The sequence below is a fragment of the Leptodactylus fuscus genome, chromosome 10 (genome assembly GCF_031893055.1).
Source record: "Leptodactylus fuscus isolate aLepFus1 chromosome 10, aLepFus1.hap2, whole genome shotgun sequence".
Taxonomy (NCBI): domain Eukaryota; kingdom Metazoa; phylum Chordata; class Amphibia; order Anura; family Leptodactylidae; genus Leptodactylus; species Leptodactylus fuscus.
This window is the reverse complement of record NC_134274.1, coordinates 52461637-52484740: the sequence shown is the minus strand read 5'-3', so window position 1 is coordinate 52484740 and position 23104 is coordinate 52461637. Positions and strand designations below refer to the sequence as shown.

At 43.5% G+C, this 23104-nt stretch overlaps 1 protein-coding gene across 5 annotated transcripts in view; it reads right to left on the bottom strand.

The window, feature by feature from the left end:
- The window catches only part of FBXL15 (F-box and leucine rich repeat protein 15), a 28388-nt gene extending 10177 nt beyond the window's left edge, over positions 1 to 18211 (bottom strand). Inside the window, exons 1-3 of one of the 5 annotated variants that reach the window (XM_075288289.1) lie at positions 18152 to 18211; positions 8412 to 8470; positions 2035 to 2194 (exon numbers count right to left, since the gene is read on the bottom strand). In XM_075288289.1, coding sequence (XP_075144390.1) covers positions 2035 to 2194; positions 8412 to 8437 — 186 coding nt within the window. In that variant the 5' untranslated portion in view covers positions 8438 to 8470; positions 18152 to 18211. Of the gene's footprint in view, positions 1 to 2034; positions 2195 to 8411; positions 8471 to 13966; positions 14072 to 18098 lie in introns of those variants that run through there. The other 4 variants (XM_075288290.1, XM_075288291.1, XM_075288292.1 and 1 more) reach the window with 4 other exon arrangements.
- Positions 18212 to 23104: the final 4893 nt, after the last annotated feature.

Below are 23104 nucleotides of genomic sequence, written 5' to 3'. Positions count from 1 at the left end.
TGAAAAGTGAGCGCCCGTGACTGTTTTGTACCTGTCCGCAGCAAAACCAGTTTTTATAACTGGATACAAAGTTTTTAAAAAAAACGATTTCGCTGCAGACAGGCACAAAACGCTCACAGGCGCTCACTTTTCAAACCACTTGAATGGGTTTAAAACTGACTGCCGGGTTTCCGTACCCTGAAAATGTTTGTAACTGATACAATATACACTAGTTTTGAACAGAATCCTCCCCTCTCTCTGTCAGTGATGTGATAAAAGGGGTTGTCTATCCAGTCTCCATAGCTAGGCCTTCCCCCTGTCTCAGAATCAGCCCCTTCATATATGTGCCCAAAACACAAGCAACTTTTCTATACTGTATCACTCCTCTTCCTAGACAGGAAGGATGTCGGTCATATCTAACATTACATTTATATTTATATAGAGATTTTTGGTATCTTTATGTTTAGTGATTATGTGACATGATGACTTGTTTGACATAGGTTTAAATAAATAAAGTCTGTGCCATTGAAATGATCCTATGATGCATTAGAACTAGAGATGAGCGAACACTAAAATATCTGAGGTTCGAAATCCGATTCGAACAGCCGCACACTGTATGGCTGTTCGAACGGATTTCGAACCCCATTATAGTCTATGGGGGGAAATGCTCGTTTCAGGGGTACGCAAAATTCGATAAAATTATACTTACCAAGTCCACGAGTGACGGTCGGGCTGGATTCCCCTTGAAGTCTTCTCCCGGCGCAGCGCCCCCGCGGTGTCTTCTGGCTGGAATTCACTCTGCCTAGGCATCGGGGCCTAGGCAGAGCCAACTGTGCATGTGTGGTCGGCTCTGCCCGGCCCGACGCCTGAGCAGAGCCGACTGCGCATGCAAGGGCATGCCCGCGCATGCGCAGTCGGCTCTGCCTAGCCTAGGCAGAGTGAATTCCAGCCGGAAGACGCCGCGGGGACGCTGCACAGAGAAGACTTCTAAAGGTAAGAGAAGAACCAGCGTTGATTGGAAGAATGTATAGCATTCTGCCAATCAACGCTGGTTCTGCATCGAACCTTAAACTTCGAACAGCTAGTAGTGTTCGATCGAGTACGAGTACCTCGAATACCGTAGTATTCGATCGAACACTACTCATCTCTAATCAGAACATGATAGAAGTTTGAACTTAGCCTTAAAGGGGTTGTCCCGGGTATTTTGTTATTGCAGTAAAAAAAAAAAAAAAAAAAAAAAAAAACACAACATACTCACAGGGGTGTAACTACAGGGTAGTGGCTGCCCCAGGGCCCAGGACATTAGGGGGCCCGCTGGCCCCTGATGTGTGTGTTTTTTTTGCTTTTTAAATAGGCTGTTACCTGCTGGAGTGACTCAGACCTACTGGGGGACTTTTCAGACCCCTGAGTATAATGATCGGAGGGCTAGGGAAGGTGAGGGAACATAATAAACATTGTTACTTACCTCTCCTGCACTCCAGAAGGCTTCGGGCCTATTTGGTGACATCACGTGGGCCGGGCCTGTGTCATTATGCTTCGTGACCCAAACCTGGCTCACGTTAAGTCTGGTCCATCTTTGAAGATGGCCAACATCAGCGGGGAATGCATTGGAGCCCAGGAGAGGTAAATAAGAGTGTTTATGTTTGTATCTCTCTGGATCTCCGATCATTATACTCTGAGGTCTGAAAATACCCCAGAGTATAATAATTGTTCATGGGTGGTCCACAATGGGGCATAATACTTTATTTTTTCAAATTTTTCACCTTTCTCATTTCCTGCCTCATGCCACTATAATAAAATATACTGGACAACCCCTTCATAGTGGATAGACCAGTCAAAAGCAGAGGGCAGTGTCTCAGACTACTAAGCACACAGTATACTGCAAGTAATCTAAGAAACTGGTGATCAGAGAAGAGAAGAGAAAAAAGTAGACAAGAGGCTGGTGGCAGAAGGCACAGGGATATGATACCTGCAGGGAATGTGTATATGAGTTGTAGTTGTAGTATTCTGAAGACGTATGACACATGTAAAGTCACAGAACATTCAGCAGTTTACCTGCGTAGAATCAAAACTGCGGCAATTGGCCAGATAGAGCTGGACTAAGGACTGGAAAGCTTTACTGACTCTCTGCAGACTTATGATGTGCCTCAATGGTAAATATGAAAGGATATGAGGGACTAGCACATCTTCCCAAGGCAGATCTAGCAAGTGCAAGCTGTAGGGAAAAAGAACAAGGATTAATTTATCATTAGCTGGAGCACAAGCCCAAACTTTTTCTTTTCTTTTTTCACTTATGTTATGGTAACAATGAAACTACAACTGCTATAGAGCGCACTTATCTTTATGCACTTTGCCCTAAATTTATGACAGCAAGATACTGAACACTGTCCTTAAAAGGGTTGGCCACTTTCAGACCAATATTGAAAAACAAATTTACAATAAAAAGTTGTACAATTTTCCAATATACTTTCTGTATCAATTCCTCACGGTTCTCTAGATTTCGGCTTGCTGTCATTCATTCTGTTACTTCTAGAGCAGGGGTTGGCAATTAATTTTCCCATGGGGCCACATAAGAAATTGAAACTATGCTAGAGGGCCATGTGCGCCGCGGCAAGTTTAGCTCCACCCACTTCTACGTTGACTCTGCCCATTCCCAATCATCTTTCCATGTGCGCCCACAAAGTATAATCCTCCTACAGTCACCCGTACATTATATGTCCCCACATTAAAATGTTCCCTTCTAACTGCCCCACAGTATTAGGTCCCTCTCCTGGTGCCCCAGTTTAAACTGGGGGAAACTAGAGGGGACATGAAACTGGGGCAGCTGGAGGAGGACATTAAACAGTGGGGGTAGTTGGAAGAGGGCAATAAATTAGTGACAGCTGGCGCGGGACATGAAACTGAGGGTAACTAGAGGGGGACATTAAAATCGGGCAGCTGGAAGCAGACATTAAACCATAGGGGTAGCTGGAGGGTAACATTAAACTGGGGGCAACTAGAGGCAGACAGGTCCCCCTCCAGCTACCGCCACAGTTTAATGCCCCCTCCAGTTGTCCCCAGTTTAAGTGCCCCCTTCATCTACCCCCAGTTTCATGTCCCCCCCCCCCTCCATTTCTTCCTCAGTTTCATATCCCCCTTCATCTGCCCCATTTCATGTCCCCCCTCCATCTCTCCCCCAGTTTCATGCCCCCCCCCCTCCATCTGCCACCTCTGCCCTAGTATAAGATTCCCCTTCCATCTCTGCCCCTAGGTTACTGAGACACACACACACACACACACACACACACACACACACACACACACACACACACACATTCTCCACCCTGCATCTCACATTCCCCTCTCAGTACCTTATGACACACACCACATGTCTCCATCTTCTTGCACTGTCCTGCCGGCACTAAGACACGCCTCCCTAGTCAAGCTATTCGGGCCGGTCTGAATCAGTCAGAGGGCCGGATATGGCCTGCGGGCCATGCTTTGCCCAGGTCTGTTCTAGAGGGTAAAACTCTGACCATGGTCATGTGATTTATGGTCCATGGTCATGTGATGAGCACAGGTGCTGCTCGTCGTGGTCACAGCACAATAATCAGACATTTGCCTGGTAATCAGCTGTGCACCTGTGTGCTCATCACATGACCCTGGACCGTAAATCACATGACCATGGTCAGACTTTTATCTCCTAGAAGTAACAGAATGAATGACAGCAAGCAGAGATCTAGAAAACTGTGAGGATCTGATACAGAAAGTATATTAGAAAATTGTACAACTTTTTATTGTACATTTGTTTTTCAATATTGGTCTGAAAGTGGCCAACCCCTTTAAGGAGAATCTTTCACCTTGAGCATAGTGCATGAACTACAGGTAGCATGCTGACATGGCCAAAATGGGAGCTGCTCCTAGAGAGGAATTCTAGCAGTGAATTCCCTCTATGTTATCCATATGCTCTTATAAAGGACTGGTCTTGGTGAGACTCCGATCATAGATTACAATATTCTTCAATTTTAGTCACTTGAAATGATTTGCTTATCTTGTAATGCTTCTGCTAAACTCCTCTTACTAGACAGCAGTGCATTGTGGGAACTCAGATGACAGGTACACAAAACTAGGATGTTCGTTAGGTCAGATGGCATAATGTAGATAAACTTCAGGACCAAAAGAAATCAGCAGAATATTAGAATTCAGCGCACTGTTGACTTTCTAGCGGTATATAAAACCGCATGTGCCCGAGGACATGAAAGGTCCTCTTTAATATTTGTGGGACAAATTGTTATTTGTAATGATACCACTTAATATTCTGATTTGGCAGTCTATGGGACTTTCACTATATAACTATTGAGGCTGGTCATAAACCTGCCTCCGTGGCTATATTACTTTTATAGGCCTGGGAGACTTCAAATGGCTCCCAGCTGTCATAGTAACAGCACGGCCTATGCATCAATAAAGGTACGATAAGATAAAATGGAGACCCGGTAGCTATGGCGGCCGTCATCTTTAAAGATACCACATTTGCCATAACAGTGTAGCACATATCGGGAAGTGGTTAAAGGTCTGCCACTTGCAGACCAATATTAAAAGACAAATGTTATTGTTTATACAATAAGTTCTACAATTTTTCAATATACTTCTTGTATCAATTCCTCTGAGTTTCCTATATCTCTGCTTGCTGTCATTTATTTTGCTTACTACTAGTGAATAACAATCTGTCCAAGATCATGTGATGGGCAGTCCATAATCATGTCAGTAAGGTCAGGTAAGTGCATGGCTTGTTACAGTCACATCTAGGGTTGAGCCAATCTTGAAATTTCAGGATCGTTTTTAAAATCCGATTTCCAATCATTTTCTATTCGATCCCGATCCCAATGCAAGTCAATGGGATTTTTTTTTTTAATAATCGAAGATCAGATTTTAAAAACAATCCTATTCACTACTCTACACTGTGTAGTGATTAAAAGAAAATCCCCCGGCTACTTAGCCCCCCTGGTTTCCGCTTACCTGCATAATTTTGCTGCAGTTCCCCGTTCTTCTCGGTCCGGTCCTCTCTCATTGACATGCCTTCACGTCAATGAGAGAGGACCGGACCGAGAAGAACGGGGAGCGACAGCGGAACTGTGCAGGTAAGTTGAGCGAAGTTCGTGAGTAGATAGTATCTATCTACTCTTCTGTTTCCTCCATGCTGTGCCATATATTGGACTCTTCTACATCTCAGATGTAGCAGAGCTGAGTATACGGTAAAACAGGGACAAAGCAGAAGAGTGGCAGGCTGCGGTAAATCCATAGGAATGAATGGACGCAGCTGGCACGCAGGGGAATAAGAGGCAGGACGCCGGCAAAGTCTGCGTGCCGGCTGCTTCCATTCATTTCCATGGGTGCGTGCTATTCGAAACAGGAGTTTCGAATAGTACTCGCTCATCTGATACTATAGCTTTTCCCACAATGATTGGCCAGTAGCCAAGCATTGTGGGAAATAACCTCCAACCTCGATCGCAGGAAAAGATTGGGATCGGAATTCCGATCGCTATAGAGAAATTTACTCGATCGCCGATCGGAATCTGAACATTTCTGATCCCAATCGCTCAACCCTAGTTACAGCACATGCTTTATCACATGACCATGGACAGATTGTTATCCACTGGAAGTAAACAGAAGAATGAAAGCAAGCAGAGATCTTTAATGCATTTATGTATATTAGAACACAATGGGGGAGATTATTCATTTATACCGGATATTTGGTGTGAAGGAGTAGCAAACCTCAGGATTGTGAGTTTTTAAAGAGGACCTTTCACCACCGGGGGCACATGTGTTTTAATACACCGCTAGAAAGCCGACTGTGTGCTAAATTCAGGGCACTATCGGTTTCCCATTCGGTTGCCCCCGGTGAAGAGCTATCAGTGCCGGTACTGTGGCTGTTCACTATCAGAAGGGCGTTTCTGACAGTGAAGATCTACGGTACCAGTACCGATAGCTCTTCACCGGGGGCACAGATTGTGAAAGCCGATAGTGCGCTGAATTCAGCGCACTATCTGCTTTCTAGAAGTGTATTATAGCGCATGTGCCCCAGATAGTGAAAGGTCCTCTTTAAATGCCAGTTGCGACAAAAATTGTCACAGCTAAGGATTTTGTGTGATTCTCCCACTGCTGTGACATCACTCATTCTACTTGAGCCGCAACAACAGTGAGTGCTCCAGGGGGATTAATGTCAACCCCCAGTGCATCATTTGCCTTATTTGTATCAGACTTCACATTTGTTTTTCTCAAAATCTGTAAAAGTGGCATGCATAACATAGGTATAGTTATCACTGTGATGTATAACACAGTGGTGAATGTTGAGTATGCGTGGGGGAGGTGATAGTCTTTTTAAATATATTTGGTTTATGTTGTTAATGGCAGCATGACTTTTCATCCAGGAGTGCAAGTCCTGTAAGTGCTCTGAGGGTGGTCCTTCACCCTGAAGTGCTCCATGTATTGTGCTGCTCCACATCCGCTCCCCACCGGTCTGAGTGACAGCTGCTGCAGATTCCTGGTCGTATATTACAGCTTTCACTCAGAGAATAATGAAAGTGCTGCAGGTAATAAAATCCTTTGTGGTTTTGACATGAAAAAGTTTCGGATTTATCAACTTTTAAATGGGGCCATCCTACATGTGGAGCAGAAATCTCAGGAGAAGTTTCAAACTTCTGCTATAAATTCTTAGAAAAAATTTTACATCATATTTTCCTAGGCAAATTCAATCTGTTTGAGCTTGTCCATGCGGTCTAGGTTAGATATATTGTGAATAGACATCAGAAAGTGATATTCTTCTATCTCCAAGTGTCAGCAATCACATAAGCCTCAGATACAGCGGCGATCACTATGACACATGCCCTGAATATTTTTGTCCAGATCGCTGGAAACTTGCATTAACAATTTACTCACTAAGTCATACAGAAGGCAAAAGACATGAGTTGTACATTTACATGACTACTCTGAGTACCTGCTAGCAATGCTTTCTATGTCAGATTCACAGCTAGCTGCTAGGTTATGACATCCTTGCACTTTTTAGTTGTCACGCACACTATTAAGGCTCCTTTCACATAGAATTAGTTTACAAGGAAATATGCATTAGCGACAATCTGTATCTCATACTCACCCCATCCTCTTCTGGAAAGTCATCAATTACTCTTTTTCTATGAATCTCAGGGGAGTTTTTGTGTGTCTCCACCGTACCAATTTAGATCTACAACTATGATTATTCAGCTAAATAAATCAGCGTACACATATTTATTAGCAGCTTTGCAGATTCTCCCCTGCACTGTGGCGCTCTCATCCATCTGCTGTGCATGGAATTGCAGCACAACATGATTTACTTAAAGGGGTTGTCCAAGATAAAGCCAGGGGAGGTGGAAAAAAAACAAAAAAACACTCGCCTTTGCCTGGTGCTCAGGTACCTCCCAATATGGTCTGGTACTGGTTCTCCAATGTTCTCTTACATGCAGCAGTCCCCGCCATGGCTGCTGAGGACATCTACCACAAGTAAACATCAGAGCATGTGTCTGACCTATGTAAACTATGGGGGGGCATCCCCAATGCTGCCAGAGAAATCTCCAGCGCCGCCTCCATCTTCATCCGGCGCTGGGTTCAAACTTTTATGCATGCACAGTCGGCTCTGTGGGCCTCAGGCAGAGCCAACAGCACATGCCCACGGCCATTTTTTTGTGGCCGCTTACGCGAGTGTACTGCGCATGCGCAGTACGCTCCTGTAGTTCAACAGAGTACAGAGGCCCGATGGCAGAGCCGACTGCACATGCGTAGAAGTTTGAACCCAGCGCCAGAAGAAGACGCAGAGAAAGGCCGTTCCAGATGAAGATGGAGGTGGCGCTGGAGATTTCTCTCGCAGCATTGGGGATGCCCCCAGTGCTGCGAGAGAACTCATTTGCATACCGAAGAAAACCGGGATTTCTGCCGAACGGTGGCATGGAAAAGACATCTAAAGGTAGGAGAAGAATAGCCTTTCTTAAGGCTATTCCTGCGTATTAGTGAGAAAAAAATATAGCATTTTAATGATAGAATCCCTTTAAGACTAACATGAGTTATAATGACTATTATAATGTTATAATGACTATGTTGCACACCCTGCTCCTGGCGAGCGAGGTACAGTACAGGGGTTGTGACACGCCAGGAAACTGGTGTAGAGGGATTGATATTGTATTTTATGTTGGTGGTGAAGTTTGGTTATTATGTTTTGTGTTTCTTTAATAAAAAATGCAAAAGGCTTATAAAAATTTTAAAAAAATATGAAATTTTCCATTTAATTCAATTATCCGATTTGTAAAACGGACCACCAAGACCACCCAAATTAGGTAATATCTAACATTTACTATACATCTACTTTATGTTGGTATTTTTTAAAGAAAGAAAATGAGTGAAGATTGTCAGGTATGGAAGTAACTTACCTGCCATTAATCTTGTCCTTTGCCATCTTGAAGGTAATCGTATATATGACGCTTACTGGCTACACAAAAAGAGAATAGATTCAATTAATTTATTTTCAGTTTTATATACTCCCTTATCGTTGCTAAGCTGATCCTGTTCTAGTCAATACTAGCTAATCTTCCTAAACCTTTCACTCTCAATACCATTTACTTTCCCTAAGCTCTCTCATCCTATGATTTATGCATACTACCTCCAATATTTCACATTAACATTTATTATCATGGATCCCAAATGTAACATATTCTTTCCTCTTGACTTGCATACAAATAACTTTCTCTTGGGCTGCAACAACACAAATGCAATGACACTGTTTCTTACAAGGTTATGCTCTTTCCCCCTTGGGACTTCGTCTCGTCCCAGATGGTCCCATGGAAGGATAGGATGGCAGCATATATATATTGACTTTGTAACTGAATGTTTCGTCTGACATTTCATTTTATGATGCCATCAAACATAAAATAATCATAAATGAATGTACATGTCTGTTCCTTTCAGGCAGGGGAGAGGAGTGGCTGCCAGACTCCTCCAGTGCTGCTTATCCAAAGGAGAAACAGAATCAGGCAGAGAAAATCCACGTTTTCTCATCTATTTTCAGTTGCTGTAGAATTTGGATATTGTATTGTCTACTGCCAGGTTACAGGGGGATCTGGGTTTTATTTTTATGGTCTTTCAGTTGGATAGGCCATTGTTATCTGACCAGCAAGGGTCCAAAGTCGGGCACCCATACTGATCAGCTCTTTGAGACTGCTGCTGGGTTTTAGTACTATACAGTGTACGGAGCTGGAAGCAAAGGGGTCCATACATTGTATAGAGGTTGTGCAATGTTACTACAGCTCTGCTCCATACACTGTATAGTGGCTTAGGCATTGCTATCTGCTTCCGGCTCAATACATTGTATAGTCTCAAAATGTTGATGGCTGTAGCAACCTCTTGTAGCACCTCCTCCCCAACCAATCCAATATTGATGGTCTATCTTAAAGGGGAAAAAAAATGGTATAACGTTTATAAAACTGGTCCCTGCAGCAATGACATGACAAACAACATTCATACGACTGCGGCCAGTCACTCGTCTCAGCGTCGACATGTGTATAACGTATGTGATGTTATTGTGCAGGACCGGTGAGAACTACAACTGTGAAGGTGCTGCAACAACAGGGTAAATAACAGGTAAGTAATGGTTACATTTTTTTTTTTATTTTTAATAATTCTTTTTCTGCCTTTAAGCAATTTTCAGAAAATCTTAGGTATGCACCATACTTACATAAACATAACGCTGTTGTTATAGAACTACGGGTCACAGTATACAGTCCAAACAAAAGTTTTGTCACTTCTCCATGTTGTGGAATCAAAAGCTTATATACTGACTTTATGTTCATCCATTGGTTTTAGAAATGACTCATATAAAAGCTGAAACCCTCCCAAATGTTTTTTTTTGTTAAGAAAATTAATTGGCTTCACCACTGAAATATTGATCATTTAATGAACACAGAAAGGTCAGATTTTATCAAGACAAAAGTTATGTTGCCCAAATAAAGTAATGTGAAAATCAAACCAATAATTCAGTTCTAATACAAAGATGGTGAATGAAGTTGTGGTGCTATTAGAGCCAGATTTAATATTATTTGTGACTTCCATGAGCTTGCGTTTCCATGATCCATGCGTTTCGACAATGATTCATACAATTTATTGATGAAGTCATTAGTAATAGCACAGAATGCCATCTTACAGCCTCCCAAAGGTCATGAAGATTCTTTTGTTTTGTCTGCCACACTTCCTCAATGATGTTCATGTCTGGTGACTGGGCTGGCCAGTCCTGGAGCACCTTCATTTTTGCAAATATAAGTAAAAGGTCAGAAAATCAGCCATGATTTCTTTATTGTGGCCGGGATATCTTCTGATAACCCGGCTACAATAAGAAGATCATAGCTGGGTTCCTGACAAGTCCCAGACCATAGAAAGATTCTACAATGGTGGTCGTAACCATTGGCAACCAATCAAGACAATAGACTGTCACCACTAAGAAAGTTAGAGAAAATCTTTAAAACTTTGCAGAATTTTCAATTACTTACATTTGCAAAAATGTTTAAAGGGATTCTACCACTAAAACACTTTTTTTTCTAGTTACCACATCAGAATAGCCTTTAAAAAGGCTATTCGTCTCTTACCTGTGGAAGTGCTCTCCGCCGCGCCGTTCGTTCAAAATACCGGTTTGTACCGGTATGCTAATGAGTTCTCTCGCAGCGATGGGGGCGTCCCCATCGCAGGAGCAGCGATGGGGGCGTCCCTATTGCAGCTCGAAAACTCACCGCAGCGCCGCCTCTCCTGTCTTCGGTGTCCTCCCTTTGCTTCTTCAGCGTACTGTCGGACGCCTGCGCAGTATGCTCTGTTCGACGAAGATTGCCAAACGTACTGCGCATGCGCGAAATTGCGATCCCAGCCATAGTGCGGGCACCGAACTTTCGCGCATGCGCAGTACGTTCGGCAATCTTCGCCGAACAGAGAGCATACTGCGCAGGCGTCCGACAGACGCTGAAGAAGCAAGGGGAGGACACCGAAGACCAGAGAGGCGGCGCTGCGGTGAGTTTTCGAGCTGCAATGGGGACGCCCCCCATCGCTGCGAGAGAACTGATTAGCATACCGGTACAAACCGGTATTTTGAACGAACGGCGCGGCGGAGAGCACTTCCACAGGTAAGAGACGAATAGCCTTTTTAAAGGCTATTCCGACGTGGTAACTAGAAAAAAATGTGTTTTAGTGGTAGAATCTAGAGATGAGCGAACACTAAAATGTTCGAGGTTCGAAATTCGATTCGAACAGCCGCTCACTGTTCGAGTGTTCGAATGGGTTTCGAACCCCATTATAGTCTATGGGGAACATAAACTCGTTAAGGGGGAAACCCAAATTCGTGTCTGGAGGGTCACCAAGTCCACTATGACACCCCAGGAAATGATACCAACACCCTGGAATGACACTGGGACAGCAGGGGAAGCATGTCTGGGGGCATAAAAGTCACTTTATTTCATGGAAATCCCTGTCAGTTTGCGATTTTCGCAAGCTAACTTTTCCCCATAGAAATGCATTGGCCAGTGCTGATTGGCCAGAGTACGGAACTCGACCAATCAGCGCTGGCTCTGCTGGAGGAGGCGGAGTCTAAGATAGCTCCACACCAGTCTCCATTCAGGTCCGACCTTAGACTCCGCCTCCTCCGGCAGAGCCAGCGCTGATTGGCCGAAGGCTGGCCAATGCATTCCTATGCGAATGCAGACTTAGCAGTGCTGAGTCAGTTTTGCTCAACTACACATCTGATGCACACTCGGCACTGCTACATCAGATGTAGCAATCTGATGTAGCAGAGCCGAGGGTGCACTAGAACCCCTGTGCAAACTCAGTTCACGCTAATAGAATGCATTGGCCAGCGCTGATTGGCCAATGCATTCTATTAGCCCGATGAAGTAGAGCTGAATGTGTGTGCTAAGCACACACATTCAGCACTGCTTCATCAAGCCAATACAATGCATTAGCCAGTGCTGATTGGCCAGAGTACGGAATTCGGCCAATCAGCGCTGGCTCTGCTGGAGGAGGCGGAGTCTAAGGTCGGACCTGAATGGAGACTGGTGTGGAGCGATCTTAGACTCCGCCTCCTCCAGCAGAGCCAGCGCTGATTGGCCGAATTCCGTACTCTGGCCAATCAGCACTGGCTAATGCATTGTATTGGCGTGATGAAGCAGTGCTGAATGTGTGTGCTTAGCACACACATTCAGCTCTACTTCATCGGGCTAATAGAATGCATTGGCCAATCAGCGCTGGCCAATGCATTCTATTAGCGTGAACTGAGTTTGCACAGGGGTTCTAGTGCACCCTCGGCTCTGCTACATCAGATTGCTACATCTGATGTAGCAGTGCCGAGTGTGCATCAGATGTGTAGTTGAGCAAAACTGACTCAGCACTGCTAAGTCTCTGCATTCGCATAGGAATGCATTGGCCAGCCTTCGGCCAATCAGCGCTGGCTCTGCCGGAGGAGGCGGAGTCTAAGGTCGGACCTGAATGGAGACTGGTGTGGAGCGATCTTAGACTCCGCCTCCTCCAGCAGAGCCAGCGCTGATTGGTCGAGTTCCGTACTCTGGCCAATCAGCGCTGGCCAATGCATTCTATTAGCCCGATGAAGTAGAGCTGAATGTGTGTGCTTAGCACACACATTCAGCTCTACTTCATCAGGCTAATAGAATACATTGGCCAATCAGCGCTGGCCAATGCATTCTATTAGCTTGATGAAGCAGAGTGTGCACAAGGGTTCAAGCGCACCCTCGGCTCTGATGTAGCAGAGCTGAGGGTGCACAAGGGTTCAAGTGCACCCTCGGCTCTCCTACATCAGAGCCGACGGTGCGCTTGAACCCTTGTGCAGCCTCGGCTCTGCTACATCAGAGCCGAGGGTGCGCTTGAACCCTTGTGCACACTCTGCTTCATCAAGCTAATAGAATGCATTGGCCAGCACTGATTGGCCAGAGTACGGAATTCGGCCAATCAGCGCTGGCCAATGCATCCCTATGGGAAAAAGTTTATCTCACAAAAATCACAATTACACACCCGATAGAGCCCCAAAAAGTTATTTTTAATAACATTCCCCCCTAAATAAAGGTTATCCCTAGCTATCCCTGCCTGTACAGCTATCCCTGTCTCATAGTCACAAAGTTCACATTCTCATATGACCCGGATTTGAAATCCACTATTCGTCTAAAATGGAGGTCACCTGATTTCGGCAGCCAATGACTTTTTCCAATTTTTTTCAATGCCCCCAGTGTCGTAGTTCCTGTCCCACCTCCCCTGCGCTGTTATTGGTGCAAAAAAGGCGCCAGGGAAGGTGGGAGGGGAATCGAATTTTGGCGCACTTTACCACGTGGTGTTCGATTCGATTCGAACATGGCGAACACCCTGATATCCGATCGAACATGTGTTCGATAGAACACTGTTCGCTCATCTCTAGTAGAATCCCTTTAACTTTTAATTATCTACAAATATAGATATGATTATGTACATGGGAATACCCCTTTAATTCTACCCTTAGGACCACAGGTCACAGAACATTCTACAATTTCCTGAATTACAGGTCAATATACTTAGTTCTATCCTCTTAGAAAGGTACTTAGATCTATCTTCCAATCTACAGGTCACAGTCCATAGGCTCATCTTATGAACTGCAGGTAACAGGTCTATCCTCCATGCTGGAACTTTTAGTTCTACAGCAGCAGAAAAGTCAAGAGACTGAATATATCTGAAATGAACCATATGTAATAATCAGATAAAATCTCTCATGATCTGGTCTTATTTTTCAGAACGTTATGATTGACCCATGATATTCCCTAGCACAGCACATACATTATAAAACAGGACGCAGGAATTAGACTTACAAAAGAAAAGAGCAGAGCATTGCCCCCTAAGCAATACAGAAATACTAGAGACCACAGACATTATTAGACAGCCCTTTCCATACCATCTTCCAGTCTTATGCATGTCGTACCTGTTCCTCAACCTTCTAGGTCCCCATGTGTAAATTTAGGAAATGATCCTCCTTCCAAAAACTGTGACTCGTTCTCAACATAAGCCACAAACACAACACAAAAATGACAGATGACACAAAGAGGACACAATTTCAGGAACAATCGGAATCCCCCGGCAGACACATGTGAGCTTACATTTCCAGACAGCCCCGGCTCTGTATAAAAGTCACTGCTGTACTGTGGTGACCGGGACACATGTGACCGCAACCACTGGATTAAACTCTTAGTATATACATAGGACACAGGATTTCATCCATTAACCCTTTTTTGGCCTTTAAAGACCAATACTTTTTTACATTTTGCCTCCCAGTACTGACACAGCCATATATTTCTGTTTTGTTTTTTAATACTGACATAACCACAATTGCTTCTTTTTTTTTTCTTTTTTTTTTTTTTTTTTTTTGGGGGGGGGGGCTTCAGTGAAAAAAAAAAAAAAATGATGATTTTTATGAACATAACTAATAATTCTAGCATCATGATATCTTTATTATAGAGGTTGCTAAGGTTAAAGGGATACCAATTGCGGTATGTACTTTTTCTGTTTTCTCAATAAAAAACTGTTTATTCCATTTTTGTCTAATATTTTCTCAAACAGAAATTTTTATTTCTATTTTAAGGCTAAGGCCCCATATACGGTAAGTGAGCCGCAGTCAAAAAACGCTTAAACAAAGATTGCGGTAGAAGCGTATCGCATTTTTTTTCGCAGCAAGTTTTCCTCTGTAGACTTTCCGTCTCTAATATACCTTTACGGAAAACGCCAGCATTTCCATAGGTATAATTGACACGCTGCGATTTGCAAAAATGTGACTGTTTTTAAAAGCAGCATGTCCACTGTGGATTTTTTTTTGTGTGGATTGGATTAGCCGGAATCACAGCAACTTTGTAGGTAGTGTAAAATGCAGCATTTTTTGCCACAGAGTTTCCACCGCGGCCAAAACTCTGCACATTTGTAAGGGTTGGTTCACACTAATGCTTGTATTCCGTCCGCAAGGATTCCGCATGGAGACCCCCCGGATGAAATACCAACGCTAATGCAAGCGCTGTGCAATTAAGTACACGGAGCCCATAGACTATAATGGGCTCCGTGTGCTTGCCGCGCACTGCCCGCACAATTCATTCGTGCGGGCAGTGCGTGGCAAGCACACAGAGCCCATTATACTCTATGGGCTCCATGTGCTTTGCAAGCACATCGCTTGCAATTGCGATTGCATTCCGCCCGGGGTGGTCTCCATGCGGACTCCTTGCGGACGGAATACAAGCATTAGTGTGAACCAACATGGGTCTAAAGCTATATTCCCATCTAAGCATCTCTGGATATATGATATCCATAAGATATTTCATAAATGCCTGAAGGAAAGGGACATACATCTGTCTTGAGAAAGGGGCTGTATATGCAAGTGAATAAGACACTGACACGTTTAAATGGATTCCTTTATTAAAATTGTATTTTTTCTGCCTACCACGTCGGAATGGCCTTAAGAAAGGCTATTCTTCTCCTATCTTTAGATGTCTTCTTCGGGCCACCGTTCTATAGAAATCCCAGTTTTCATCTGTATGCAAATGAGTTCTCTCGCAGGGGGCTCGTTTCAAACTTCTAGGCCTCGGGCAAAGCTGACTGAACATGCCCGCCGGCCACAAGAAAATGGCCGCTTACACAGTAAGTGTAAGCGGCCATTTTCTTGTGGCCAGCAGGCATGCGCAGTTTGAACCCAGCGTTTGAAGAAGACGCGAAGGGAGGCAGACAAGGATTGAGGCAGCGCTGGAGAGTTCTCTCGCAGCCCAGTGCTGCAAGAGAACTGATTTGCATACAGATGAAAACCGGGATTTCTACCGAACGGCGGCCCGGAAAAAATCTAAAGGTAGGAGAAGAATAGCCTTTCTTAAGGCTATTCCGATGTGGTAGGCAGAAAAAAATACAATTTTAATGAAGTAATCCCTTTAAGTCTCTTCATACATTCGTGCAGGACTTGTGAATAAACGAACACGCAGCCTCAGCTATTACCAGACATCCCATTCAGGTACATAGATCTCTTTCATTTATTTGGGCCACCAATTGGACCATATTCCAGGTCAAAAACGTAGAACCTTCATCTATTAGACACTTATGGCATTCCTATGGATATACTTGTAAATGGCAACTATATCCCTTCTAGGCGGAGGCCACAAGTAACAAAACACAGCCAAAAAAACAAAAAAGGCAGTAGAAAACACAATCCCAAAAATGTTTGCATTGTTCACTAATTTTCTGCTGCGTGTTGCATTTTAGCTTCTCCCCGTGTTCATGGGGAACACACATAAGTACATACCGTAAGTGTGCAGCATTTGTCTCTGCAATGTGGGAATGAGAATAAATGAAATCACATTCAGTTTGACTATAAAACACAACTCTATTTCAGCAACGGCCAAAAGCTCTGTGATTCCGCAATGTGTCCTCAGCTGAACATAATATATGGAAATTCATGTTTGTTCCAATATACGGTATATATTTAGAGACAACATACCATCAGACCTTGCAGACTCTTCCCTTTAAGTCATGCCCGGTTCACACATGCTGATGTGTTCCGTCTGTAAGAGTCTGCATGAGGACCCCTACGGACAGAACACAAGCGCAAGTGCTGTGCAGTTCAAGCGCACGGGCCCCATAGACTATAATGGGTTCGTGTGCTTGCCGCGATTCCCCGATGCCTCCCAGTGTGGTAATGTAGCTCCGTGGATATCTTCCAGCACAAGTACACGTGACAGCTCAGGTTAATCAGCTGCCTCAAGAATGGAATTCTGTCCATTGTTCTGATCCGTCAATAAGACACACAGATGGCAAAGATAGTGAATCTGTCAGGTGTCCATTCTTTTAAACTGTAAACACTGTACAAATAACTTGCTGCACTTTTTCGTATATATCGATTTTCATGACACACTGCAATAGAGTCTGCACTGCAGATGTGAACAAATTCCAAGTCTTTGTGAAGAAAACCTTGTAGGTGTGAACGTCTGTTACGCTAGGTTCACACTTTCCGTTCATGGGGTCTGGAAACCTAATCTGCTTAAAAAAAGCAGTTCCCTTCAGAAATTTGCAGACCCCATAGACTATAATGGGATCCATCGGGTTTCCACCCAAAAATGTAGAGAGAAAAGTCCTGCTTGCAGCGTTTTACTCTCCAAATTTTTAAAATGGAATGGGGAACGGAATCCTCCAGCAAGAGATCAGGCGCGGGTGTGAACCTAGTCTTAGTGGTTCTGTTAGGGTCCATTCACATTAAGTATTTTGGTGCTGATTCTGGCGCGGAATCTGTGTCAGAATCAGCGTGGGGAAAAAAAAGCCTCCTATTGACTTCAATGGGAGGCTTTCTTTTTTTTTTTTTTCCCCATGCTGATTCTGCACCAGAATCTTCCGTGTGAATGGACCCTAACAGATTCTATTAAAAATGCTGGAGAAGAACACACAGACTATTGCACCATTTTGTGTGATAAAATGGCCAGCGCCTTGATAAAAACCCATCAGACCCAGTGGCCACACGGTGGCTCAGTGGTTAGCACTACAGCCTTGCAGTGCTGGAGTCCTGGTGTTCAAATCCTGCCAAGGGCAAAAAAACATCTGCAAGGAGTTTGTATGTTGTCCCTGTGTTTGCGTGGATTTCCATCCCATATTCCAAATATACATACTGATAGGGAAAAATGTACATTGTGAGCTCTATGAGGGGCTCACAATCTACATTTAAAAAAAAATATATATATATATATATATATATATATATATATCTATATCAGATCCCATTATAGTCAGCAGGATCTATCAGGTGCCCTTTGATGTCTGTTATGGAAAGGATCCTGCACTTCAGTCATTTTCATTAATCTGCAACTATAACTGAGCAATGCGACAATATTACCATCACAAGTGTGAACACAGCCTTATTAATAAATCATCAAAAAAATCCAATCCATGCAATACAGATGACACAGTATACAGGCTCTAGCCTATGTCTATAGCAGCCATCTCCGGAAATCTGCAGATAACACAAGCTGTGCATGTGGAGACAGGTCACAGTGCACACTACACCGCACATCCACACGAGACATGAAGCGGCCATCACAAACCTCGGGCTCCGTCTACACAGAGCTGTCACACACAGATCTTTCTCGCTTCCCACCTTCAGTCAACCCCTCCTCTACCCGTCTCTAAGCCAGCTGTCAAATCTGCCGGTTTCCCATGGCAACGAATAATGACGTAATTCCGTCGCCGGTCGTGCAAAGATGACGTAAGGCGCCGTCGTTCCTCCATCTTGGTGAGGGCAGAAGAGACATCAGAGAGGAGGAGGATTTGGCGCATTTTTTGTTGCTGAGGTGGCGCTCACTCAGTGTATGTGACTGTATGAGGTGACTTGTTATATAAAGTGTGGAATAGTTACATGTAGGAAAGAAATTCACCTCAGAAATGCCGCCTAAAATACTGTGTGAAACTGTATTTGTGGTAATGTGAGGACTACATGGCCATGAGGGGAAATAATGGTTACCCCAATGTTAGGTCAGCAGTGGTGTAGGCTCCTTATGTAAGAAGGTTTGGGACAAGTTACTGACAGGTGCTGTGTACTGTGACAGGTAAACCATGAAGGGGCTGACTGGGATGTTGTGATATTGCTGGTGCCTTGGCAATATTTTAAGGATTTTCCAAAAAGATTACACATTTCCCCTCACTTCACATTCTCTACAGCCAGAAAGACTGCTAGACTAGGTTCACCCCAGCCCTTGAACTACATTTGGGGCTTCCATCCCCGAACCCTAAGAGAACCCCCCCCCCCCTCAACACCGGTGTAAACCTAGCCTAACACATACATCCAGTGCACTACAAGGGGGGTATTTATGCAATAGTTTTACTCACTTTTTTTAAAAAATGTTATGTGTATTGAATATAGCAGGGGTTTTTTTGGGGGGAGGAGGGGGGTACAGGTACTTTTCGTAGTCACTATAGGTAGAAATGTTATAAACCTGTACACAGTACAATATGGTGTGTGTGGAGGGGAGTATACCACTTAGTATATCTTTGTTTTCTTTATAGCATGCCTCTATATTATATAACGCGGTGTACTGCATTATTTCACGCTGGGAATAAAGAAAAAAAAGAAAAAACCCCTACCATATACTGCCGAACACACATTAAAAGAACATTATACTGACAGAAGCCAAAAAGAAGTGCATAGGTTAGTTAGTGCTGAACGAGTAGTATTTGATCGAATACCTCGCCGCCATAGGATTGCGTGTAAGCGGCCGAACACAAAGGTGTTAAATGCACCGAATATTAATGCGCTTAACCCTTTGGTGTTGGGCCGCTTACACGCATTCCCTATGGCGGCGAGGTATTCGATCAAATGCTACTCACTCAACATTAGTTAGCAGGGTATCTTTGCAGACATTGTGTGAAAAGGCAATTAAATTTTTTATTTTTTTTTAAAAAGCCACCCTAAAATGCTTTTAAGACTGAACACATTGAAGCGGTACATTTTTGAGTATCCTCCCACTGCAGACCCATCCAGGACAAAAAAAAAAGGCAAAATAAAATGTTTATTTGCTATAGGTTTTACCCTTCTGACTAGATCGGTTCTCAACTTTTTTTTCTTGCAAACAGATGAAACCATGCTGAACCCACAGCAAGGGATTGACTTGTTTACAAACCATCTACTACATTAGTAGTATATATTGCAGCAGGTTATATGCCAGTATCTAACCCACTGTGACTATGCCAGAATAAAACGTATGAAATTCATGGCATTTTTCTTCACGAGTGTTTGAAGATAGGTCTACTGAAGTAACCTTCCTGCCGATGATGGAAAAAAAACCATATACTTACATGCGGTTTTTAACCCCTTCCCACCAACGGCATATTTCAATTTTTGTTTTTCACTTTTGACTCCCCCTCCTTCCAAACCCCATCACTTTTATTTTTCTGCTCTCAGAGCCATATGAAGTCTTAGGCTCCCCCCCCCCCCTTCTTATTGCTTTCAATGTGATACGCGCGTATCACATTGAAAATAATAGGAGAAAAAAGCAGCCAATTTGTTTCTATGGGGAGCGCATGTATGCCGGGATCTGGGAATGGGATCTGTTTTAACGCCGCTGATTCGGAACGTGTTACACATTCAGAATCAGTGAGCGTATACTCCGTGTGAAGGGGCCCTTAATGTTTGTGGGAAAAATTGATCTTCATGATGCCGCCATTAATTATTCTGTATAAATTACTGGGGAGCTGGAAAAAAAAAGTTCATTTGTAAGACTTTCTTACAGGCTTCGGCTTTACGGCGTTCACTGTACAGCCAAAATGACATGCCACCTGTATTCTATGTTTCGGTACGATTCCAGGGATACAAAATTTATATGGTTTTATTTACAATTTAACCCCTTAACAAAAATCCAAAACTGTTAAAAAAAAAATAAAAAATTTCTGAAAGTCACCATATTCTAACACCCATAACTTTTTTTTTTTTAATACTTCCATGTATGGGTATGCATAGGGCGTCTTTTTTGCAGGGCCGGGTGTACTTTTCAGTTCTACCATTCTGGGGACTTGCTTTTGCTTTGATCGCTTTTTATTCAAATTTTTATCAAAAGCAAAACAGTAAAAAAAAAAACGTCGGTTTGGCACTTTTGAATGTTTCTCCCGCTACAGCATTTACCGTACAGAAAAATATTTTTATAGATTTGTAGAGTGGGTGTTTTTGGACACAGGAATACCTAATGTGAATGTGTTTCACTGTATTTAAGTACTTTTATATGTGTTCTAGGGAAAGGGGGGTGATTGATCACTAATGCAATGCATTACAAAATACCTGGGCTTCTATTGCAGGCTACATAGAGTAACCTGCAATAGAACAAATAGAATGACAGGCCGGGGAGCCTTCACAAGGTTCCCCGCTTTCATGGCAACATGACGCCGGCCCCGGAGCTTGTTACAGGTGCCAGCGATCACAGGGAAAATGGTGCCTTGATCAGCTTTGACCAAGGCGCCGGAGGGGGTTAATGCCCACGATCGGTGTGGGCATCATCCGGGGGGCATTAACGCTGGGTATTTACTGTATAAAACAGTAGACACCCGGCGGCTATGGCAACCGCCATAGTTAAACACCCGGGAAGTGGTTAAAGCCACTCTGTTCTCATTTGAAGTCAGCAGGGAGAAGATGATGGCATAAGCTGAAGTTGGTTTTTTTTTCATTTTTTTGTGGAGGCAGGGTGCTGGTTTGCCCTAGAAGCCATGCAACCGTATGAATATTTAAAATTTCTATTCATTACAGTACAACATCAACAGAGAAACAATGTGTTACATGTCACTAAGGGTGCATGCTCATGTAGTGGTTCCTGCATATGGCCACCAGTGAATGCACAATAATACTGGATAATCGTGTATTCATTAAAGGGGTACTCCCACGTTGCATACTCACCCGTCTTCGTTTCTCTGAAATCTTCTGTCTTCCGGCTTTGTTTCGTCATTGGTGGGCGGGGTCACATATGCAAAGCCAAGCGGCAAGATGCCGCCAGCCCTGCGTGCGCGCTCATACACCAGTCTATCCTTCACAATGCAAATACAGACCCGACAGGATCGTTGTGACGGGACAACCCCTTTAATGACCTCATGGGTGGAGTTTCAGCCATCAAAAGGTCTGTCAGTATTTTTGAGCCTGCGTTTTAGTCTAAGGCCCCACATTGCAGAAACACAGCTTTTTTTGTTGTAGATTTTACAATGGTGTTTTGAGTTGGGATCCATGCGCACGGAGGAATTTGGTGTGGAATTCTCCATGCTGAAAAAAAAGCCTACCATTGATTTCAATGGGTTCTGCTAGCTGTTATTTTCCACTAGCGGAATTTTAACAGAGTTTTGGATTTTTGCTGAGGGTAAGTTCACACTGAGTAAACGCTAGCTTATTTTGTAGAGTAAAATTACACTTGTAAATTTTGCTATCCCATTGACTTCAATGATATTTTTTTACACGTGTAAAAATACGCCTGTAAAATGTCATTGAAGTCAATGGGAGTCTTATTTTTACACGTGTATTTTGCAAAAATACACGCGCGTTTACTCAGTGTGAATGCACCCTAAGGGGTTAATATGTATATAAAACTATATAAATTTGGTGTCCCCGGAATCATACTGAAACATAGATTACAGGTGACATGTTATTTTGGCTGCACATTTAGTCCATTTACACGGAGTAACGCCAGGCGTTTTTTGTGCTTATTTTAAAATACAGGCGTAAAATTACTATAGAACTCAATGGAGACTGCTTTTTACGGCTGTAAAAATAATCACAAAAAACGCCTGGCGTTACTCCGTGTGAATGGACCCTAGGCTGTAAACACGAAGCCCGTAAGAAAGTCTCGCAAATGCACTTTTTCTTCAAATCCACCACATTCTGAATTTTTTCCAACTTCCCAGTACATTGTACAGAATACTTAATGGTGGCATCATGAAGAAAAATTTGTCACGCAAACATTAAGACCTCATATGGCTCTGAGAGTGGAGAAATAAAGAAGTTATGGGATTTGGGGGGGGGGGGGAGGGGGTCAAGAATGAAAATTGAAAAATGCCCGCGGTGGGAAGGGAGCTGAGATCACTAAGTAGGAAAGTGACAAGTGTGTTTGTTAGGCAAATCTTGTAAGGTTTGCCTAGCGGTTTCCTTCGGACCGAACATGTCTGAAATTGAACTGCTATTATTATACTCTGGGGTCTCTTCAGACCATAGAATATAATGATCGGAGACCCAGGGGAGGTGATTAAAAAAAAAAAAAAACTGCTCAAATCTCCTGGGCTCTGACGCCAATCTTTGGGCCTTTCAATGATGTCAGAGACCTGTAATTGGGCCTCAGTGGTCTCATGGGTCACATTGGCATGATGATGCCTGCAAAACCCACCTGATAGTCATTGAAAAAGGACAGAAGACCAGAGCCCAGGTGAGGTGAGTAACTGATTTTTTTTTTATTTTTTTTTAATGTTTGATCAACTTCCCTGGGCCTCCAATCATTATACTTTGGAATCTGAAGAGACCGCAGAGTATAATACTTCATGGGTGATGAATCCCAAAAACGAACAGCAGAGGGTCCACTGTGGGACATTTATA